At 31.8% G+C, this 21,842-nt stretch overlaps 3 protein-coding genes across 3 annotated transcripts; 1 reads left to right on the top strand and 2 right to left on the bottom strand.

Moving 5' to 3' along the window:
• Positions 1-937: 937 nt before the first annotated feature.
• On the bottom strand, positions 938-2,912 carry LOC18601554 (NAC domain-containing protein 92-like). The gene is made up of 3 exons (XM_007032533.3): positions 2,320-2,912; positions 1,925-2,202; positions 938-1,831 (listed from the first exon to the last, which is right to left on the bottom strand). Exons 1-3 carry the CDS (start codon positions 2,504-2,506, stop codon positions 1,268-1,270), a joined length of 1,029 nt encoding a protein of 342 aa, XP_007032595.2. The 5' UTR covers positions 2,507-2,912; the 3' UTR covers positions 938-1,267.
• Positions 2,913-11,085: 8,173 nt separating this feature from the next.
• Positions 11,086-13,016, top strand: LOC18601553 (Pentatricopeptide repeat (PPR) superfamily protein). The gene has a single exon (XM_018118828.2). It carries the CDS (start codon positions 11,133-11,135, stop codon positions 12,780-12,782), a length of 1,650 nt encoding a protein of 549 aa, XP_017974317.1. The 5' UTR covers positions 11,086-11,132; the 3' UTR covers positions 12,783-13,016.
• A 4,972-nt stretch (positions 13,017-17,988) lies between these two features.
• Positions 17,989-19,096, bottom strand: CASP5 (casparian strip membrane protein 3). The gene is made up of 3 exons (XM_007032531.3): positions 18,822-19,096; positions 18,617-18,740; positions 17,989-18,393 (listed from the first exon to the last, which is right to left on the bottom strand). Exons 1-3 carry the CDS (start codon positions 19,040-19,042, stop codon positions 18,175-18,177), a joined length of 564 nt encoding a protein of 187 aa, XP_007032593.2. The 5' UTR covers positions 19,043-19,096; the 3' UTR covers positions 17,989-18,174.
• Between the last annotated feature and the right edge of the window lie 2,746 nt (positions 19,097-21,842).

Genomic DNA, 21,842 nt, shown 5'->3' with positions numbered 1-21,842 from the left:
GCATTCTCACGCAGCAATTAGAGCCTGGACCCTGGAGCAGTATTGCAGAATAATGGATATGCAACTGTTGCTGGTACTCTCTCAGTAGAATCTCTACATTTAAAACTTTTCTGGCATTGGTTCTTTGATGAGTACAGGTTAACACATTCAGAACACAGTTGGTCATCTTCTCTTATCCTTTTTTGCTTTGTAAAAAAAGTAAAACTTTTGACATTTTAGATACATTGGATACCTAACTAGATAGGGTACAAAGCAGTGATTAGGATTGCCATAGGGCACCCTACTGACTAGTCCCACTTCACCCATCGGAAGTCTAATCAATATGCTGTACCAACCTCTGAATTGGAAGGTTTTCCAACTATATCAGACCAAGATATCTTCTTCTCAGACAGAAAGTATCGCTTTAAATGTCCACAACAACTTCAAATTTTTGCAGGAAGCCAACCCTGGTTAATCCCCCTTCTCAAACCACACACACAGCAAAAGGCCATTGTTCAAACTTTTTAGCACGTGTCTTGCAAGGTCATGAGGTTAGAGGTTGCATACATGAAGGAATATTATGAGGACTTATTGGCTCTTTTAAATCGGGACACTTTTCTTGCGGTGGGAGGTGAACTAGGGAAAGATGTTAATGAGACACAATGAAAGCTGTTAACTGATTTGATTGACCTGAATAGCTAAGTACAATCATGCCAAATTTTCAAATAATACCAAGTCAGCAAAATATTTGTTCTAAGGAACGGTTCAAGGGCTGTAAAATTCTTTGGATGACACGCTATATTCTATAGCATTTTATCATTTATTCTTAATCATTGATGAACTCTTGGTTGGTGGCCTAACATGCGACATAATTCAGAGAGAGTTGCTAACTAATCTACCAAAAAGAGCAAGCCTTAACACGTAATAATTGGGTTATCAGATTCTTAAACTCCAAATCTTCTTAGTTTCAAGACATTAAAATTTCAAATCATAAAAGCCAAGGCACTGTTAAAATTTTTTCAACACATTCGAAATAAATAAATCAAGCTTATGCACTATATTTTACATGGCTAGAATTACAATATTTTTGTCATAAAAGAAATTTGACGGTAAAGAAGCCATGACATAATAGTGAATTGGCGATCAAAAGTATAACTACTTACAGGACATGCATTTTCTTTGCTTTCCTACTATGGTGAAGCAAACAACCTATACACACATAAATTTCGTGACAATATTCTTGAAACTCTTAGTTCTTTTTTAACTCTTGTTTAGATTTTTCAATCTTTCAAATCTTATAACTCCAAAGGCAACCAAGGTCTGCTGGTCCTGCAGAACATGAAGGATCTTGAATCATTTCAGGGTTCGATACGACTGAATCCTGGGAGAACTCAGCTTTCGAATTCTGCCTCGAGTTCACTCTAGGACTTTCAAGTAACATTTTCAATATGGACTGGTCTTGCATCCAAAAAGAATCTGAGTATTGCAAGTTCCCAATGTTTGGAATAATTTGGTTGGTGTATGCAGAGCTTGGCAGGAAGGTTTTTGACAAAAGAATTGAAGTAGGGGATATATCAGAGGAAGATGAAGAAGCTAAAAGAGAAGTGTTGAAGCTATCAATAATTTCCTCCGGTGTTTTCTGGTCCTCCATGGGATCGGAGAAGCAGGTCACGTGAGATGTCTCGCCAGCACCAGTTCTTGTTTCGCTGTTGTGTGGTGAAGAATCCATTAATGGAGGCAATACTGAAGGAGGCAAATCGTTCCCGTAGGAACTCAACCTTGAAAATCCTGAAATATGTGTTTTTTTGCCACCAGGACTCTTTTGGAATACTCTACAGATAACCCACTCGTTCTGCAAAGCAATAAGGAAAGAAGAGTCAGGAACATTACCAAGATAAAGAGTGAAACCCGAGCAAACAGAGAAAAACAGAGCAGTGATTTTTACCTTGGCTGTTTTGGGGAGATTGTATATTGAATATTTTCCTTCTAAACGATATTCGTGCATGACCCAATTGGTTTTCTCTCCTTTTGGTGCTCTCCCTCTATAGAAAACCAAAGTTTTCTTCATTCCAACAAGTGTTTTAGCCTTGAAAATCTCTTTATCTTTGCCTGTTGCTTTCCAATAACCGGCTTCGGTAGCCCTGTTTGTTCTCAAACCAGTAGGGTACTTTCTGTCTCTAACACAGAAAAAATACCATTCTTTTTCACCCATTTTGGCTTTCCCTTGTTTTGAACAAACACAAAGCATAAATTTAGAATATATTCTGTGATCAAATCAATAATCACCTTATTAAACAGAGAAAAACAGAGAGAATATGACTTGGGAGACTGGAGACTTACAAGGCAAATCCCAAGGCTCACACTTGTTCAAATCAACCTCACCAATAGCTATAGCACAGAAACAGCTATTCAGGACCTTTTGGGAAAGATAGTGAGTTATCAACTCTTCATCAGTAGGGTGGAATCGAAATCCTGGAGGCAATTCCATTTGCTCATCTTCCTTTCTAAAGCTAGAAATGTTTTCCATTCTAAGAAAAAAAGAGAAAAAGAAACTCCCTAGAGGCCAATTCAACACCCAAACCACAAAAATCTTTGAAAACCTTGAATATTAGAACTAATAGTCATAGACCTAAAAGCTTCACGAACTTTCAAGTTTGTACTTCTAAAAGGTCACCAATCCTTGCAACAAGAAGAAAACGAAGAAAACCCACACTAAAAAGCAATTCAAAGCCCTAAGAAAGAAGAGAGTGAAAGCAAGAAAGTGCCTAAAGGAAGAGAAAAAGAGAGGAAGACACGAAGAGAAAAGCTTGGACTGGAGAAATGAAAAGGTGGTGGTGTTAAGAAGAAAAGAAAGTGCTGTGAGGAACAGAAGCCCCTAAATACAGGTTTTTGAGGGAGAGAGAAGCGTGGGTTATAAGGCACCAGGTGGATAGTTTCAAGCTTTCGGCACTCCCTTAACTTTTCTGTAATAGTTTTTCTTCTTCATTTTGACCAGGAACATAGAAACATATATCACTTATATTTAGTGCATGTGAATCTGACATTTTTTTTTTGTTTGAGGAGCATAATGAATTAATCCTAGTTGAAAGTTTTGTAGTAAATATAATCATTTGGTAAAACAGAAAACAATTTGTGTTGGATTCAAAGTCTCTATTAGTTGTTATCTGTTTAACCAAAGTCATCTACTGTTCAATAGAAAACCAATCCACAGAAAAACCAAAGTTGTTTCCCTTTACCTCTGCCTTCGATGATAGTCTAAAACAGGAATATTATTACCATGACTGTGAATTAATTGTTTACACGTGTGAAAGATCACCAAAGCCCCATCCCAACTATCTAAAAATGAACAAAAGTCGCCCTATCTACTAATCGAGATTACCATTTTGTCCCTAGTTCCAAATTTTAGTACTTACTTTTTCTCTTTTCTTTTATTTGAAAATGGATTCAAATCCAGCTCTGAGTGCTACTTTATACACGTTGATCTGTTGTCCAATCGTATTATAGTAGAAGATTACAAAACTTGCACCATATCTTGAGTTTTCTTGACACTTGGCAGGAACGGATTCAAAAAAATTTTTAAAATAATGTCATATTTAAATTCACTTTGATTTGAAATCTTTGACCTCACTCGTTATAAAATTGTAGAAAAAAAATTAATGAATTATTAGCATCATTAACTGTTTAAAACTCTAACATAAATAGTATAATATTTTTTGATAAAGAATTTTTGTTGTCAAATAAAAACAAAATAATTCTGATTAGTAATTTGGATTTGTTTTTGATAAACAAAAGGACGAAAAAAACAACAACCTCAAATGCATTTAAGCTGTGTTGATACTGCACCTAAGACAAAAGGCATGCGCATTAGAAGCAATGTGCCCGGTTTTTCTTAACAGTCAAATAATTAGGTTGCGGTATTTTTTGTGGCACTTGTCACGAATGAACCAAACAAATTGAATTTTTGTTCTTGTGACCAAAGCGTTGGAAAATTTTGGATATCTCTAATCGTTTTTATTTTTATGGCAATAGTACTATTCCAAACGTAGAATTGAGAGATTCGTCTAAGAGATAAACTCTTTTAATCACAGTTCACTTGAAAAGAGCTTGAAATTCCGACATGACCCAATACCATTTGGGAAATCAATTCTAAAAGGAACTAAACAAATTGTCTTCTTCTCTTGGAAAACAAGTTTGGGTTTTTTTATTTTTATGTGCAGTGGATGACTTTACTCAAGTATAAAACCATCATATTACGGTCATTTTTCAAGCGATTATAACTTCATCAATAGTACATTATAATGACCAATTACATTTGAATTAAACCAACTAATTATAGCCATATTAATTGCACGTAACTGCACATTGTTGTGATGTGTTGTTCTCAGAATCAGTTTCACAGACTGTACTTTACACTAAAATCTTTCCCATCTTTAAGTACCTAAAGCTTACGACCTGGTGAATTTTGTCTGCACTAAAAGACTAAAATACCCTTGCGTTATTTATGCCAACATCAAATTGACGAGTACATTCTAGGAAATAGGAATTGGAAAGTAACAGTAGCCAACTATGACTAACATTCGTTTTCCCACTCAAAGTAGAACTCATTTCCTTTTCAAGAAACAAAATTAAATCCTTTCAAAGTGCGCGTGGCATAGTTAAGCTAATTTTAGGAATTTCATCCATCAGGGGAACTTGCTAGATCCGACGGCTGAGATTTTATCAGGCAGTCAATGTTTGATATCTGCCACGTAAGATGTGAATAAAGGACCGTGGACTATGCCGCCATTGCCGACGGTTTTTTAACCAAACCTACACGTGGAGAGCCGTGATTGGCCAAGTGAAAAGTAAATACCAAACCCAAATTCTAAGTGGGGTTTGACCATTTAACGCCAGTGCTGAGTTGGCATCTGGGCCCCTGCTTCCTCTGTTCCGACATGAGGTTAGGACAGGAGGCAAACACGTGGCAGAACATGTGTGGTGGAGAAGTGTTAAGATAAACTATAATGTAAAGAAATTAGGGTTAGGCTAGCCTATATAATCTAAGTTTGTAGCTATCAACATTTGCAAGCTTGCTCTTGACTTTAACAATGTGGGCAATGAGTTCGCCAAATATGGTTTGTTTTTCCTTGACAACTTGTATAAAGGATAAGCATTTTAATTATGTGATTAGCAGCATTGCACTTGTTTGAATAATCTTTAACTTCAAATTTTGAAACGGTTTTAAATTGATAATTTTTCAAACACGTTTTGCATTAAAAAACTATTATCCAATTGTACGAGTTATATTAATAATTTTCAAAGTGATTCACATTTATTTTCAAACACTTTCTTAGAAGCGTTCATACGTGCTATAATTGTTTATTTTGAATCAACTTGTCGTTAAAACAGATAAGTAAGGCTTGCTTGCTTGATTGATTAATAAAGTTTATAAGATTATACTTGGTAATTTAAAATTAGTGCAATAAATCAATACTTAGAATTGGTCTTGGATTTAAAAGCATGGTCAAAACATAGTTCAAATTACCTTTTATTTATTAGATGGTTAATCTTCGTTTACAAGTATATAATTAAGGAGATTTTAGATTGATTAAAATTCAATTTCAAACAAATTATTGATAACAATCATGCATGTTACATATAATTGTCCATTACAAAACTGTCAATTACGGGCCAATAATTAGGATGGTCATATGATTAAACAATAATGTGGAGATTAGGATTGACAATTTGGACTTAATTGTAAACAAACCAACCGTTTGTTTGTCTCGGATTCAGGGGATGTTGAAAACTTAGTTAAAAAAAGTCCCAAATGATTAGATGGTTAATCACTGTTTACAAGCATATTAGGCGTGCTTTAGAGGGATTCTTTTGAGATGTTTAACTAAAGGTGGAAATACTTTATTGCTCATTCTAATTTATAACTTTATTCCAGTAGTGTTTGACAGAAATGAAGCAAATTGATACAGTGATTAGCATATGATATTGTCTAACAACAATAATTAATATATTAAATATCTTAGTCTCAATAATTAGATAATTAGAAAAATGGCAACATCATATGGCTTGAGAACAGTAATAAAAGCAGAGAATTAATTCCTAAAAAAAAGCAGAGAATTGAGAGCAATGACCTTACTTTCTGACTACTAAACAATATGCCAATAGGAACATCATTTGTCATAGTCAATGCAAAAACCAATAGGAGGCTCAATATCTTCCAAGGATAATATAAATAATGGAGTTTTAATATTGCTAAATTTATCTCAAGTTTATTAAAATATAATAAATATTATTCTTTAGGATGCCTGATAGCAACGTATATACGGTCTAAGGATTGAAAAAAAAAAACAAAAGAAACAAAAACCCAGAAGGTGGAAGTTGCAACCAACTGCAGTGTGATATGAGAGGCCTAGAGAGAGGCAGAAAGATGGTAGATCCTGGTTGGTTTATTTTATAACAACCCAATTCCTAAATTTTTTTTCTTAAAATAATGATTTGATCATTTGTCTAATTGCAATGTGAATGGCATGGATAGGATTGAAGTTTCTAGATTGTTTGATCAAACCTTCTTCGGTAGATGAAAGGAAGGTTTAGAATAGGATTGGATACTTTAGCATAATGTTTGAAAATATCTCTTAATTATTTTAAAAGTTTTAAATAAATTTTTATTTTTATTACATTTAATAAATTTTTATATTTTTATTTTAAATTAAATAAACTTTTATTATTAATAATTTATTAATTATTATTAATTAAAATATTATTTTATATTTTATATTCATATGATATTGATATGATGTTGACGTAAATAATAAAAATAACACATGACTATGTCATTACATCAAATTATTATGTCACATCATCATTTATTATAACGTGTAACATATCACGTCAATATTACGTAATATAATATGACAAGTAACATTTAATGAATTATTAATAATAAATTTGATTTAAAATAAAAATATAAAAATTATTAAATATAATTAAAAAATAAAATTTTATTTAAATTTTCATATATAATTTAATTTTTTTAAAAAATATTATACCTTTTGATTTTATTTAAACACCGCCTAATTAGCTAGCTGGCTAGTAGAGCTCTCTTACTTCCTTTAGTAAACCTTCCTTATTTATTTTTTTTAAAAGATTTATCATTATTTCATAGACAGCTTAAGGGTAGTCATCAAAATTTTTATATTGACAAAGAAAGCTCTTAGGCTCAATAATTAGAGATTAAGGTTTACTAAATGATCCAAAATTTAAGGAATGGAGATAGAAATATGATATTTTTTGTATGTAAATAATACAAATTTCAAGAGTAAAGATTTTTATGCCTTATATTTAGATTATTCAGAGGATTATATTTTTTAATTTTTTATTATTTCCCTCAAATGTCTATACTGTTTCTCCATTGTATACAAGCATTTATGAAAATAGTTTGAATTTTTAAGGCATTTTACATATGTAAAGGTGCAAGTAATTTTTTTTCACTTATATGTTTATATGAAAAGGAATATTTTGCAACTATATATATATAAAATAGGGATAATTACACTTTTGACCCTTATAGTATAAGAAAATATCTAATGTGGTCCATTAACTAAAAACATATTGAATATTAGTATCCAAATTTTCATTTCATCTACCAATATGGCCTAACATCTGCCAACCTTATGTGTCAAATGGACTAACTAAAACATGAAATTCTACATCATTTTTTGGTTCCTATTAGGATAGGAACGTGGCATAACTCCATTTTTTAAAATATTTTAAATTTTTATGTTTTTACAAAATTAATAAATGAACAAAAATTAAAAACATTTTTTTATATTTTGAAAAGGAAAAAAAATCAAAAGGTTTAGAAAATAAATTTTTATTTTTTGAAAAATAAAAAATAAAATTTTTAAGATTAAATTTTTATTTTTTGAAAATAAAAAACTTAAAATTTCTCTTTCTGTTTTTTTTTTTCAAAAAAATCTAAAATTTGATTTTTGAAAAATTCAAAAGCCAAAATTCTAAAAAAATTATTTTTTTGAAAAAAAAATGAATTTTTTTTTAAAAAAATTCTTTTTCTTTTTTTCATTTTTTCTCTCAACCACCACCTAATAGTCCGATCCCATTTTCAACATGATTTGAAGCCATTCTGACTATTCTGATATTGGATTCGCCTTATTTAGCATGAGTCGATCAGATAATGGTTGATTCCGACCATTAGGTAGGGATCGAGAGAGATGGAGGAAAGGGAGGAGAGAGAAGGAAAAAACAGAAAAAATTCTTTTCAAAAAATAAAAAATTACTTTTTAAGATTTTATTTTTTATTTTTTTAAAAAATAAAATTAAATTATTTTAACGAATAAAATTATGGTAAGTGTTTGCCATGTGTTTATCGTAGTTAGTGACCTACAATGTGATTTTGCATTTGTTTAGTCACATGATACATTTAGATTAATGACACATAATCATATTTTTTTAATGGTGTTAGACGTTAAGATATATCAATAGTCAGAATAAAAGTTCAGATATCATATTGAACCCTTGTATAATACATGTACGACATTATAAACATTTTTCTAAACTACAAAAGCTAAATATGATATTATCTTTATATAATATTTCGGGTAAGCATAGTGCCTACAAGATAAGATGAGTGTAGATCACTTATAACCTGTGTAAAGAACAAAAAATACAATACAAGGGTGCGTAATTAAAGTAAGAGGTATATAATTGCATTTATAAAAAAGAAAAAAACAACATATATTATTTCATCGTTTTCTTTTTTCTTTCTTGGTTTGGTCCTAGGATTTCATGGACAAGAGCACGTAAAGACACATCAAAGGTCTATGTATTAGTATTAATTTCTTCAAATTCAAGTATCAAATAATTCTACAGTAGCATGAAGTTGATCTTTACTAATACAGGTGAGGTTTGGACCACTTGCTAAGTTCATGATCTAAAGCTATATCATGAAATCTTACATATGCTTTGTTTTAGTATATTTTTTTTGGGGTACTAAAACTTATAAATGACGATCCAAGAGCAAGTAAATTGCAAAAAAGTATCCTAACGATGAAATCAATTCAAGTTTCAACCAACACATAATAATTATGGGTTTGAATTTTGAAGCATGGTGCTTTCTAATTTGTGATGGTATATTTTCATTGGGCCTACTTGGATCAGTTGTGGCCACCAGAACTTAATTTTTGTAGGGTTCTAAAGTCTAGAGACTTAGACATCTATGTTTGAAAAATTATTGTTAAAAAGTAAATTGAAAAGTTTATTTTCGGAAAAAAGATAAACCTGCTAGGAGAGAATTGGTGTGTGTGTGTGTGTGTGTGTGCTTACAAAGAGAATATCAATTCATTTACAGTTGAAGGAGGAAAAAAAATCAAATCTTAAATAAAAAAATTAATATAATCTTGTTAACTCGTTAAAAAGAAATTATTATATAAACTCTTTTTTTAAAAGGTAATTATTATATAAACTCTTATTACCATGTTAGCTTTATATTTAACAAATTCGGATATCACAAATTATTAAAATTGTCAGATTTGTGACCATTACTTAATAATAATATTTTTCTTAAATATATAAAAAGTAATTGTGCATTTATCTAAGCTAAATTGTTATTTCTAATGATATATATATATATATATATATATATATATATAATTACTATTTCCTTGTCATTAAATATTAAGTAGTACACATAAATTGATAGTCCTATCCTTTAATTAAAAATGCAATAAACATGGAAATTTTTAGGCTTATAGTTTCCAAAAAAAAATTATAAAATTGGGTTTATATTTGATATACTGTTAATATATAGTATCTACACACTAACATTTTTCTTTTTAAATTGCTATCTATCTACCGGTGGATAGGCGTATCTACACACTAACATTTAATCACAAAAGTGTCATATCATAAATGTGTTAAAATAAAAGTTAAAAAATCTTTTAGTATAAATATTTTTAATTATAAGAATTTATTTTTGACAATTTTCAACTTTTAAATTTATTTATTTATTAAAAAAGTAACAACATTTGGTTCATCTTTTATACTATAGGCATTATACAATTTGAATGTATCAAATATAAACCTCATATGCATTAGTGTAAGACTTTTGTATATTTTTAAAACAAAAAAAATATTAAAAGTATGCAATTAGTCATGTACTTTATCAAAATAGTGAATTTAATCCCTATACAATAATTTGTAAAAATTAAATCTTTATACTTTTCAAAATTAACAATGTCAGTCTAATATGTTAAAAATTTTCTATTATTTATATTGATATAGCGTTTTGTTGTGTTAACGTGGTATTTTCTTGTTGATATAACATTGAATTTGATAATATGGCAATGATGAAGTTACATTTCATGAATGATGTAGTAATAGTATTGATATGGCATGACCAAACATTAACATGTATCTTATAAGTGTAGACGTGAAATCATCCAATAAGAGCTAATGGTTTTAAATAAGATTGAAAACAAAATAAATCAAAAGTACAAATAGGTTTATAGGATTTACGAAAAGAATGTTATGAGACAGAGAATAATTGAATTTCTATAGTTCATAATTTAAAGTTGTAAAATTAATAAAAAATATCACATCATCTTTAATAAATAATCATATTTAATGTCACATCAGTAAAAAAAATCATATCATAATAAATAACAAAAAAAATTAATATTGTTAATAATTGGATTGACATTGTTAATTTCAAAAATTATAGAAACTCAACGTTTACAAATTATTATACATGAATTAAATCTATTACTTTGTCAAAGTATATGGACTAATTATATAATTACTGCTAGGTTATAATATTTATACTCTATCTTTGAACCACATAGTATTATCTCATATATGTGTAGATAAAAGTTTAAAAATATTTCAAAATAAATATTTTTAAAATTATGAATATTTATTTTTAGGATTCTCAATTTTTAAATTTATTTATTAACAAGTGACAATATTTGATTTCAATGATAATGTATAGAATCTAAACTTACAATAAATTAAATATAAACTTATTTTAAAATATGAATATAAAATGTTAGTTTAGTTTATTTCATTGAATTTTAAAACAAGGAAGACGTGGGAAAGTGCTCTACACTTCTTATGTCGTTCATAACTTCAAAAACATGTAAATGATAAGAAAACGACCAAGCGACGGGAGCCTCAACCGCAACCAACGGTCATCAGCGACCTTTTGGTCACAATGCACAAACCTCCGTTCCTTGAAACAAATCCATGCTTCCCTCATCACCAAAGGCTTCAATTCCAACCCATCCGCCTTAAGAGAACTCATTTTCCAAGCCGCCGTTGGGATGTCAGGTGGTTTGAGTTATGCTCATGAATTGTTCGATAGAATTTCCCACCCAGATAACTTCATGTGGAACACAATTATAAGAGGCTCAGCTCAGAGCCAAAACCCTTTAAACGCCGTTTTAAGATATACCCAGATGGCGAAATGCGGCGTTGAGCCAGATAACTTTACCTTTCCTTTTGTTCTTAAAGCTTGTACTAAGCTGTGTTGGAGAAAAATGGGGTTTGGGATTCAAGGGAAGGCTTTGAAAATGGGGTTTATAGGGAATAGTTTTTTGAGGAATACCCTTATATATTTTCATGCTAATTGTGGAGACCTGAGTGTTGCAAGTGAGCTTTTTGACGCTTCAGCCAAAAGGGATGTTGTTCCTTGGTCAGCTTTGACTTCAGGCTATGCGAAAAGGGGGGAACTTGATGTGGCAAGGAGGTATTTTGATGAGATGCCGGTGAAGGATTTAGTTTCTTGGAATGTTATGATCACGGGATATGTGAAAAGAGGGGAGATGGATAGTGCAAGGAAGCTTTTTAATGAAGTTCCAAAAAAGGATGTTGTGACTTGGAATGCTATGATTGCAGGGTATGTTATTTGTGGGGAATGTGAGAAGGCGTTGAAGATGTTTGAGGAGATGAAGAACGCAGGGGAGAGGCCAGATGAGGTTACCATGTTGAGTTTGTTGAATGCATGTGCAGATTTGGGAGATTTACAAGTTGGGACAAGGATACATTGGTCTCTTTCAGAGATGGGCTCGAGAAACTTTAATGTTTTGCTTGGGAATGCACTTGTAGATATGTATGCAAAGTGCGGCAGCATTGAGAGGGCGCTAGAAGTTTTTCGAGAGATGAGAGAAAAAGATGTGTCAACATGGAATTCAGTAATAGGAGGATTGGCTTTTCATGGCCATGCGGAGGAATCAATTAAGCTGTTTACTGAGATGCAAAGGTCAAAAGTCAGGCCAAATGAGATCACTTTTGTTGGGGTCTTCGTTGCTTGCAGTCATGCTGGGAAAGTAAATGAGGGTCATCAATATTTCAAGCTTATGAGAGATGGCTATAATATCGAGCCAAATATTAGGCATTATGGGTGTATGGTGGATATGCTAGGGCGTGCTGGGCAATTGGATGAAGCATTCAAACTCATAGACTCGATGGAGATTGAACCTAATGCCATTATTTGGAGGACTCTGCTTGGGGCTTGTAGAATTCATGGAAATGTTGAGTTGGGAAGGCGTGCAAATGAGAGACTACTCAAGATGAGAAGGGAACAGAGTGGAGACTATGTATTACTTTCCAATATATATGCTTCAAAAGGTGAGTGGGATGGAGTGGAGAAGGTAAGGAAGATGATGGATGACTCTGGGGTAACTAAAGAGCCTGGTTGTAGCCTTTTGGAAGCTGAAGAAAAAGCTCTCATGCATTTTTTGTTTGATTCGAAATCCAAGATAAATTTAAGACCAAAGAATCTCGTGCCATGATTAAGTACTGAGAAACTGCTTAACGTCTTCAAGTTTTACTTGGGCATAATAGTTCCCATTGATGATCACCCCCAAAGGAAACAACATGGTTTGTAATTGTTTAGACCAAATGTCATAAAAACTGAACAAGCAAGATGGGTTATTATAGATTACACGTGCATGGCTGATGATATGATCTTGTTTTATGTCCTCCAATTGCTTTTTTTTTTAATTATTATTATTTGTTCAAATTTATTCAGTGGTTTGCCTATGAGAGCCTCTTACTTTATCTCATGTCATCCATGATAGAGCTAGAGCATTTTTTAAAGGGATTAAACAGAAAGAGACATTGATACAGGAGTATATTGTTAAATTATTATTATTTAAGAATTATAGATATTATAAAATTTTTTTATTTATTTAATTTACTTGTACTAAGACTTTAAGCTAGTCATGTTCTATTTAGGAATAGAACACTTATTTTGTTTAAATCTCTTGTTAACTATTCTAATTGTATTAGATAACTTGCAATATAGTTTTATTTGGATGTAGGCCTATAATACTATAAATAGGACACTTAGGCTTAGTCATGAGACATTGAAGTTGAGAATTAATAAAGAATATTTTTTTAAGTAGTAGTGTTTATTTTCTCTAAATTTTTTTCAAAAGAGTAAGAGGTTTTTAGTTTCTTTGGTCTAGCCAATCAAAGTGGGATTTTGGTTATTTTTCACTTTAGTGAGATTTTTAACTTTACCAAGATTGGTGATTCACCTTAGTGGGGTTTCTAACATCGTCACGATTGATGTCTTTCACAATGCCCTAACGTCAGTTTGGTATCAAAGCGGGAAGATCATTGTTCGTTGCGTAGTTCAGGTTCGCTATTGGGTTTTGACTCTCCTTGTTCGAGTAATTCTATTTCTTTTATTGTTTTATAGTTATATCATCATCTTTTTCTACATCACCACATCATCATCACCATACAATAAAATGCTGCCAAGATGTCAAAATCATCAAAGAGATGATCACTAAATTGAGATTCAAGAACTATGTCGCTAATTCAAGAATTATAAGAGCAATTTACAAGACGTGATGCTGCTCAAATCAACAATAGTAGCTCTAGTGATGAAGAGGATGATACCAACCCATTCTATCAAAATTCGTCCATTGATGAAGAAGTACCTATGCGGCGACTGAGAACTGTTACTACCAGAGACTTGGGAATCAAAGTCAACATTCTTGAGTTTGAAGGAAGACTTCACCCTGATGACCTCCTTGATTGGCTCTATACAGTGGCAAGAGTTTTCAAGATCAAAGATATTCTCGATAAAAAATGTGTGAAGCTTGTTGCAATTAAATTGAAGAAGCACACCATTATTTGGTGGGAAAAATCTCAAATAATAACCAGAAAGAGAAGGTCGCAACAAGATTAGAATATGGGATAAGATGCGTTGAGAACTCAAATGTAAGTTCCTTCTTGAGCATTATCAACAAGAAATTTTTATCAAATTTCATAACTTGAGGCAAAAAACAATGATACAGTGAAGTTCGAATAACTTCACATGAAGTGCGATGTCCATGAACCTGAAGAGTAAACTGTAGCTCATTATCTTGGAGGTTTCAATATTGAAATTGTAGATGTTATTCAACTACAACCATATTGGAACTTAAATGATGTCATCATATTAGCATTAAAGGTTGAGAAACAACAATTATGGAAAGGTTTAGTGAGTTCATCGAGACAAAAAGATTCCACTTCAAATAGTGAGAGACAAAGTTCAACAACTATTCCACCTCCAAAGGTAAACTCTTCTAAAACTTCAAACAATAATAATAAAAAGACTACTTCTACTCGTGCTTCTAATGTCAACAAGAAGTGCTTCAAATGCCAAGGATTTGGGCATATTGCTTTTGATTATCCAAATCGAAGAATTATCTCGTTAGTAGAAGAAGAAATTATGGAAGAACCTAGCACGAAAGAACCTAGCATGAAAGAGCCTAGCATGAAATAAGTAAAGAATGAACTAGAAAATTTCAACAACGATGAGATAGAAGAAGTTTCTACCGATCATGGAAAAGCTCATATTGTTTGTCGTAACCTTAACATTGTATGATGACTGAAGGTGAAAGTTGGCTTCGTCACAACATATGCTGTACAAGGTACACATCCTGAGGAAAGGTTTGCATTGTCATTATTGATAGTGGAAGTTGTGAGAATGTTGTTGCAACTGCATGGTGAAAAAGTTGAAACTTCCAACTAAAGTACATCCTCATCCTTATAAACTACAATGGTTGAGGAAAGGAAATGAAGTTAAGGTAACGAAGCATTACTTAAAGATGAAGTTTGGTGCGATGTTATCCTAATGGATGCATGCCACCTGTTGTTGGGACGGCCATGGCAATATGATTGTCGAGCTCATCATGATGTATACAAGAAGACTTATTCCTTCATTAGAGATGGAGTAAAACTTATGTTGACTTCACTAAAGCTAGAAGATCGACCAAAGAGACAAGAGGAAGATAAAACACTCATCATTATGTCTGGCTTAAACAAAGCTTATCGTGAGTCAAGTCTCTTATATCTCTCATTAGTTTTTAAGAAGAATGAAGTATCTTCACCCTTATCCAAGGACGGTCAAACAAAATGGGTCAACAAAAGTTTGGGAAACTTATTGAGAAGCTTTGTGGGTAAACGCATTTGTCAATGGGATCTTGTGTTAGCAAAAGCAGAATTGTCTTATAATAATTTTGTGAGCCTAACCATTGGAAGATGTCCATTCGAAGTAGTGTATGGAAAATGCTCTATTAGTCCTTTGGACTTTCTTGTATTACCAACTACTTGTGAATTTAACGTTGATGCTAAAGAATGTGCAAAACAAATCAAGAAACTTCATGAAGAAGTTCAAGAAAAGACTATTTGTCAGATTGACAGATACTAAAAGCAAGCCAACAATCACAAAAAACCAACTAGTTTTAAAAAAGAAGACTTAGTGTGGATTCATTTAAGGAAAGAATGTTTTCCTAAGTCTTGTACAAAATTATCTCATCGAGCTGATGGACCATTCCGAGTCTTGGAACATATTAATAAGAATGCTCATAAGATCAAAATTCTTGGAGATTATGAAGTTTCTGCAACTTTCAATGTAGCTGATCTCTCTCCTTACTATGAAGAACATGAAAAAGACACGAATTTTGAAAATAAATTTTTCTTCAGCCTAGAGAGAATGATACAGTAGTATATTATTATATTATTATTATTATTTAGGAATTATAGGTACAATAGAATTCTTCCTTTTATTTAGTTTACTTGTACTAGTACTTTAGGCTAGTCATGTTTTATTTAGGAATAAAACACTTATTTAATTTAAATCTCTTGTTAATTACTCTAGTTGTATTAGGCAACTCGAAGTAAAGTTTTATTAGGATGTGAGCCTATAATACTATAAATAGGACTCTTAGGCTTAGTTATGAGACATTGAAGTTGAGAACAAATAAAGAATATTTTATTAAGCAGGAGTGTTTATTTTCTCTAGGCTATTTTCAAAGGAGTAAGAGGTTTTTAGTATCTTTGGCCTAGCCAATCAAAGTGAGATTTTGGCTATTTTTTCACTTTAGTGGGGTTTTCAACATTGCCAAGATTGGTGATTCACCTTAGTAGGGTTTTTATCCTCGCCACGATTCGTGTCTTTTACAATGCCCAAGTGTCTTCACAACGCCTCAATGCTAGATACTAAACAGTTAAAGATAACTTTATATATAATTCAATTATCAATCATCTAAAAGATTAAATAAAATTCAAAAGACATTGGACATGCAAAAAAATGCACATTAACAATAATGATGGTGTCATTTATATATATGATTGAATGGAACTATAAAAAGAGTCTTCTCACCCTTTGCGTGCAAGAGTGGAAGAGAAAACAATTTTTCAAATTCAAATGAATTTCCTCTTTACTTTGTTTGTTCTAGCACTCCTCTTATTTTTTATTTGCCTCTTAAATTGCTAATTAACATATTGAGTTATTGAGTTGAACTATTGAGATATAATATGTTATAATAGGCTATTAGGTTGGATTGTTAAGATATAATATGTTATGATAAGCTTAGATTTATATTAAAACTTAATGGGTTTAGATTAGTAGTCTCACTTTTATTTTTTATTTTTAATTTGATAGGCTTAACATATTAGTTTAGAATTTATTTACTAGGCTTAACTAGTAATATGCCAACCATAATGACTCTAATTTTATCAAACAGTTTGAAGAATAAAACAAATTATTAAGTAGAAAAAATATTTTGAGAGCCATTAAAAATATATAATAAATAAAATTGTATTGAAAGAAATACAGCTATTTCATTCTATCAAATTGTATATATATTTTTGTTATTTAAAGTTTGCAACATACATGCTAGAATGCATTGATTATTCTAAATAAAAAATGATATATTGATGAAATTCTAAGCAACAATACAACATTACAACTTATATTTGATAATTACATAATAATTTATTTATTTTTAAAGATTAAAATTATAGAAAATAAAATCCACATAATAGAAAAAAGAAGAACATGATAAATAGAAAATAGAATCCATATATGACATAATAAAAAAAAAGAAAAAGAATAGGATTGATGGCTGATGGTTTGTAGAAATCTGTGAAAGAAAATCTGTACAGATTTAAAACATATAAGTAAATAGAATAAAAATAAATAACTAATAATAATATAGATTGAAAGAAAAATAAAAAAATTTAAAAATTGAGTTAAGCATATGAAATTATTTTGTTATTCTTTATTTGTATTAATTATTAAATAAAAAATTATTTTAGAGAGGCCATTAAGAAAATTTATAAAAAAATTAAAAAAGTTTATATAGCATGTAAAAAAATTTTAAAATTTTGGTGCCCCTATCCCATAAGGAGGCTCCGCCCCTGCATATGACTAGTTAGAAAGTATTTGTACAGTTCGCTGGAAGAAATATTAGTTGGTTGCTACACTCCACTCTGGAGATGTGCTTTGACCTTTTAGTAATTTTACTGAGTTTACTTGGGGAAATATTACCAGCGCCCTTGATATTACTTGCATTGTAAGAAGGATGTGCAAGCAGTAAATCTGACAATGAACAAGCAACAACTAATATTATGAGTGCAATATTCTCACCCTCAAATTCAGAAAATTCCTTATGTTCTGCAAAAGCGCGAAACAATTGAGCAATCAGAGTGGTTCAAATGATTTTTAATGATTAAAAGTAATTTACTGAAAATTAATTGATCCGAAGATTACAGACAAGACGATGCACAGATCATTTTAGTTCGCAGTTACACTCTTGCAAACACAAGATAACAGAAAAGAAACATACATGTGCACATCATATATATATCCAGGATAAGTGCATTGTCAAAATGAACAATGGTCTAAGGACGTCGAGCAAGGGCCACACCCAATAACATAATCAGCAGTGCGAGGAGGATGATTCCTGCAAAGGATCCAATCAAAGAGCCAGAAGTACGCTGGCAGAAGGAGTTGAATTGCTGACAGATGGCAAGCCAATTTACCCTGGCATTGCCCTTATGTGCTAAGTACACAATAGCTGCTGCTGCAGAAGCTCCTGCCGTTAAAAGAGCCAGCATCACCTACATGGCCGTAAAATTCTTTCCATTAGAATATGGTAATCAACTTGACTAGTTCAAAAGTTTAATTCTGTGTACGTTTTCATTTAGGCTTGTCTTAATATGCCAACTACAATGGTGCCCGTATTTTGACAATGACTAATATATCTACAATTAGCGCTTTTTTCATTGAATTAAGTATGATTGTTTTGGAAATGCACCATGATTCCTTCAAGCTGCAAATTACCATGTCAAAGAAGATCAGGATCATCCTAGTCCTTTGTGCACTGCTCCTTACGATGTGGAAGATTGAAAAAGGGAGAGAAAGCAGCAGATAGCCACTTACAATGGCATTGGCAACCACAAAGAACCTGTCACAAGAGGCAGAAGTTTAATACACTTCCAACAAATATTGTGATGAATATAAACAAGCCAATGACCAGGAAACCTACGTGAACGTTGGTAGGTCATCATACTCAGCCCTAAACTGAAAAAACCGCGTAAAGAAAGGTAGCGTTTCGTTAGTAGTCACCATGGCAATTGCACTCCCCAGGGTACCAATAAATGCCAGTATCCTGAAAATAAAGTCCAGTATAGATACACCTTTGTTCACTCCACTTCTTGAGGTAGAACTCTTCCCCCCCTCCCCAAGCTCAGTACCTCCTGCCTTCATGTTTTTTTTTAGTTGAAAATAATAACTTGCTGTCAACTTAGGGATTTCAAAGTATTCAGGGTTGAAGTTGATGAAGATGGAACATATATGGCTAAGGTATTTATACAAGCAAGTCTTGAAATGAGGCAGCACCATGCAAAATAGTCAAAAGAGTTGGTTTTGTTAAGTGGTCATCATCAAGGCTGGAGGCATGTGAGATGTTGTGCTATGCAACATGACCGTACTTACTAAAGCTAAAGGGTAAGGTGCAACATGACCGTACTTACTAAAGCTAAAGGGTAAGGTGCAGCATGACCGTACTTACTAAAGCTAAAGGGTAAGGATTTTTTTAAGTACCAGCTGTCGTACTAGCTCTGTAATTCATATATTTAAGATCAAATTGTGAGGTCGTTGCTTCTATCCGAACTCAACCAAACCACAGGCCCCAAATGGAAAAGAGACGTAAGGACAAAAATAGCAAAGAGAAGAGCAAAATATGTAGAATCTCCTTGCCCCAGGGATACGGAAAGGGAAAGTCCTGGAACTTTGGGGCAGTTGAATGTACAGCAGCAGTGTGAGAGACGCGTTTGAGTTGGTATTGGTTTGATATAATTGAACCAATCCACTTCTTCCTTTCCCCTTTATAAAATCATCATGCATCCCCCCTTCATTTTCTTCATTTTTTCCCAATTTTTTTCTTGGTTAGAAAAGAAATAAAAAAAGAAAGAAAAAGCAATATGTATTTACTCCCAAAAGAAAAAAAAAAAGATTAGTCTTTGATATTATTGTTGGGTGAATTGATACTAGTGCGTAGGTAGATCTCCATCAATATGATATATGCAAATATTATATATGTGCTATAATACTTCATTCTACGGAATATATGAATAATTGATTCAAACTTGAGACTTCAAATTAGATCTGACAATTTTTGACACGACACAAGAAGACACGGAGTTAAATAAGTTTGGATTTAGCCTTATCATATTTCATGCCTTAATTGTGTCGAAATGGTTAAGACATGAAAATTTTGTAAAGCCCGACTTTATAAAATACTTGTCATGACATACGTGTGATGGATAACATGTTTGTGTGCTAGGAGAGTCCCGAAAAATTTACAAAAGTCGGTATTATACCTAGAGGTACAACAAAGTTGATTTAAGCCTCGAACTAGATCGAATAGAGATTTTAGGTGAAATTAAAAATTTTACAGTCTAAGAATGATTTAATATGGTGATTCGGAGCTCGAGGATCAATTTGGAGTCAAACTAGATTTTTCATAACCTAGGAGCAAAATAGTCATTTTACCACCCGAAGTTAAGCTGTGAGTGTTGGATGAAATTTTTGACTAAAATTGATCAAGATTGACTATTTAGAACATAATTTGAGGTTGAGAAGTGCAAAATTTTAATCTTTGTATTTTTCGGAGCATAGGGGTAAAATGGTAATTTTACCACCCTAGGGGCAAAACAGTAATTGTCCACCACCAGGACATTTGTCCAGCACATGGTCTTCCCTTATCCTCATTTTGACCTTTGACTAATCATGTGGTGGAGATAAAAGGTTTAAAATTTTTAAAGTTTTAAAAATGGATCAATAGAAACATGCCACGTGTTAAGTAAGGATATTTTATTATTTTCTATAAAAATCAGCCCATATTTATCCCATTCTTCTTCTCCATATTCGGCCAAGACAAAAGGAAAGAAAGGAAAAACAAGAACAAAACCTAGGTGGAGGATTTCAAGAGAAAAAGTGTGGAAAATCAAGGAAAATAAGTTAAAAAGGTAAGATTTTTCAATTTAAACTTGAAATCTATTTTCCTTAAGCATTTCTCCTTATTTTCATGGTTAAATTACATGTTTTCATGATGAATTCATGGCTGATCAAAATGGGTATGGAGAGAGAAAGATGTTGGATTGAATTGATTTTAAGATATGTTAGTGTTTTAAGTTAGTTTAGCATATTTAGAAGCAAAACAATAAGAAAAGAATCCATTTTCCCCATGAATCTTCATTGGCCGAATCTTCCTTGATGTGTGTGGGTGATGGATGGTTATTATTTCAAGAGAAATGGCTTAGAAAATTTTGAATAATGGTGAGAAAATTAAGTAGGAAAAATCATAGTGTTAGTGCATTGTAATGGCTGAATTTTTCCATGAAAAAATGGGAAGGTTTTTGTCACAACTCGGAACCTCTCTCAGGCCCATGACAATCGCCGCGACGTCCCGATTGACACTCATTATCCGAAATGCCAATCGAAACCCCGCAAGGCTTACATATCAATTTCTTTCCTTTCCTGTGAGCAATCGTTGTTAAATATTGAGTTTTTAGAGAATATACACTATTTTAGATAAAAAACAATCAAAATAAATTTTTCGCCACACAAGGGTATTTTGGTCATTTTTTCTAAAAAATTTCGAAACTGGCTAAAACGTAATATACAAGTAAAAAACACATAATTCATATTCAAATTGAGTTTAAAAGTCTAAAATCTTCATTTAAAACGAAATTACGGTTATTTGAATATAATAAGAAAATAAAATAAATATTAAGGGAAATATTCTATTTTCTTATAAAATAATATTTATAGAGTTATACGTGAATAATTTTTATAGCGTAAAAGCTAAATAAATTTATACATATTGAAATACAGTAAGTCAAAATATTTAATTTAATTTACAATAACAAGAGGGCCCCCGAATAAACAAAAGTAAAGAGGACTGTGAACCTACAATTTGGAAAATACAGATCCAATGGTAGTCCTCGATGAGATCAGCTATCTACAGTCTATACTGAACCTGAAATGGGTGGAAAGGAGTTGG

Source organism: Theobroma cacao, chromosome 4, assembly GCF_053813885.1.
Source record: "Theobroma cacao isolate CCN51 chromosome 4, ASM5381388v1, whole genome shotgun sequence".
Lineage (NCBI taxonomy): Eukaryota > Viridiplantae > Streptophyta > Magnoliopsida > Malvales > Malvaceae > Theobroma > Theobroma cacao.
The sequence above is the reverse complement of the archived record's forward strand: the minus strand, read 5'-3'. Positions and strand labels throughout refer to the sequence as shown.

Bases quoted from the DNA above. Each gene is read 5' to 3' on its own strand.
- LOC18601554 (XM_007032533.3), bottom strand. From the start codon at position 2,506: ATGGAAAACATTTCTAGCTTTAGAAAGGAAGATGAGCAAATGGAATTG. The intron at 2,203-2,319 runs GTAAGTCTCCAG...GTTCAAAACAAG, and splicing joins TGAGCCTTGGGATTTGCCTT to GGAAAGCCAAAATGGGTGAA. The intron at 1,832-1,924 runs GTAAAAATCACT...ATTGCTTTGCAG, and splicing joins ATCTCCCCAAAACAGCCAAG to AACGAGTGGGTTATCTGTAG.
- LOC18601553 (XM_018118828.2), top strand. From the start codon at position 11,133: ATGATAAGAAAACGACCAAGCGACGGGAGCCTCAACCGCAACCAACGG.
- CASP5 (XM_007032531.3), bottom strand. From the start codon at position 19,042: ATGAAGGCAGGAGGTACTGAGCTTGGGGAGGGGGGGAAGAGTTCTACC. The intron at 18,741-18,821 runs GTAGGTTTCCTG...CTCTTGTGACAG, and splicing joins GATGACCTACCAACGTTCAC to GTTCTTTGTGGTTGCCAATG. The intron at 18,394-18,616 runs GTAATTTGCAGC...ACGGCCATGTAG, and splicing joins TCCTGATCTTCTTTGACATG to GTGATGCTGGCTCTTTTAAC.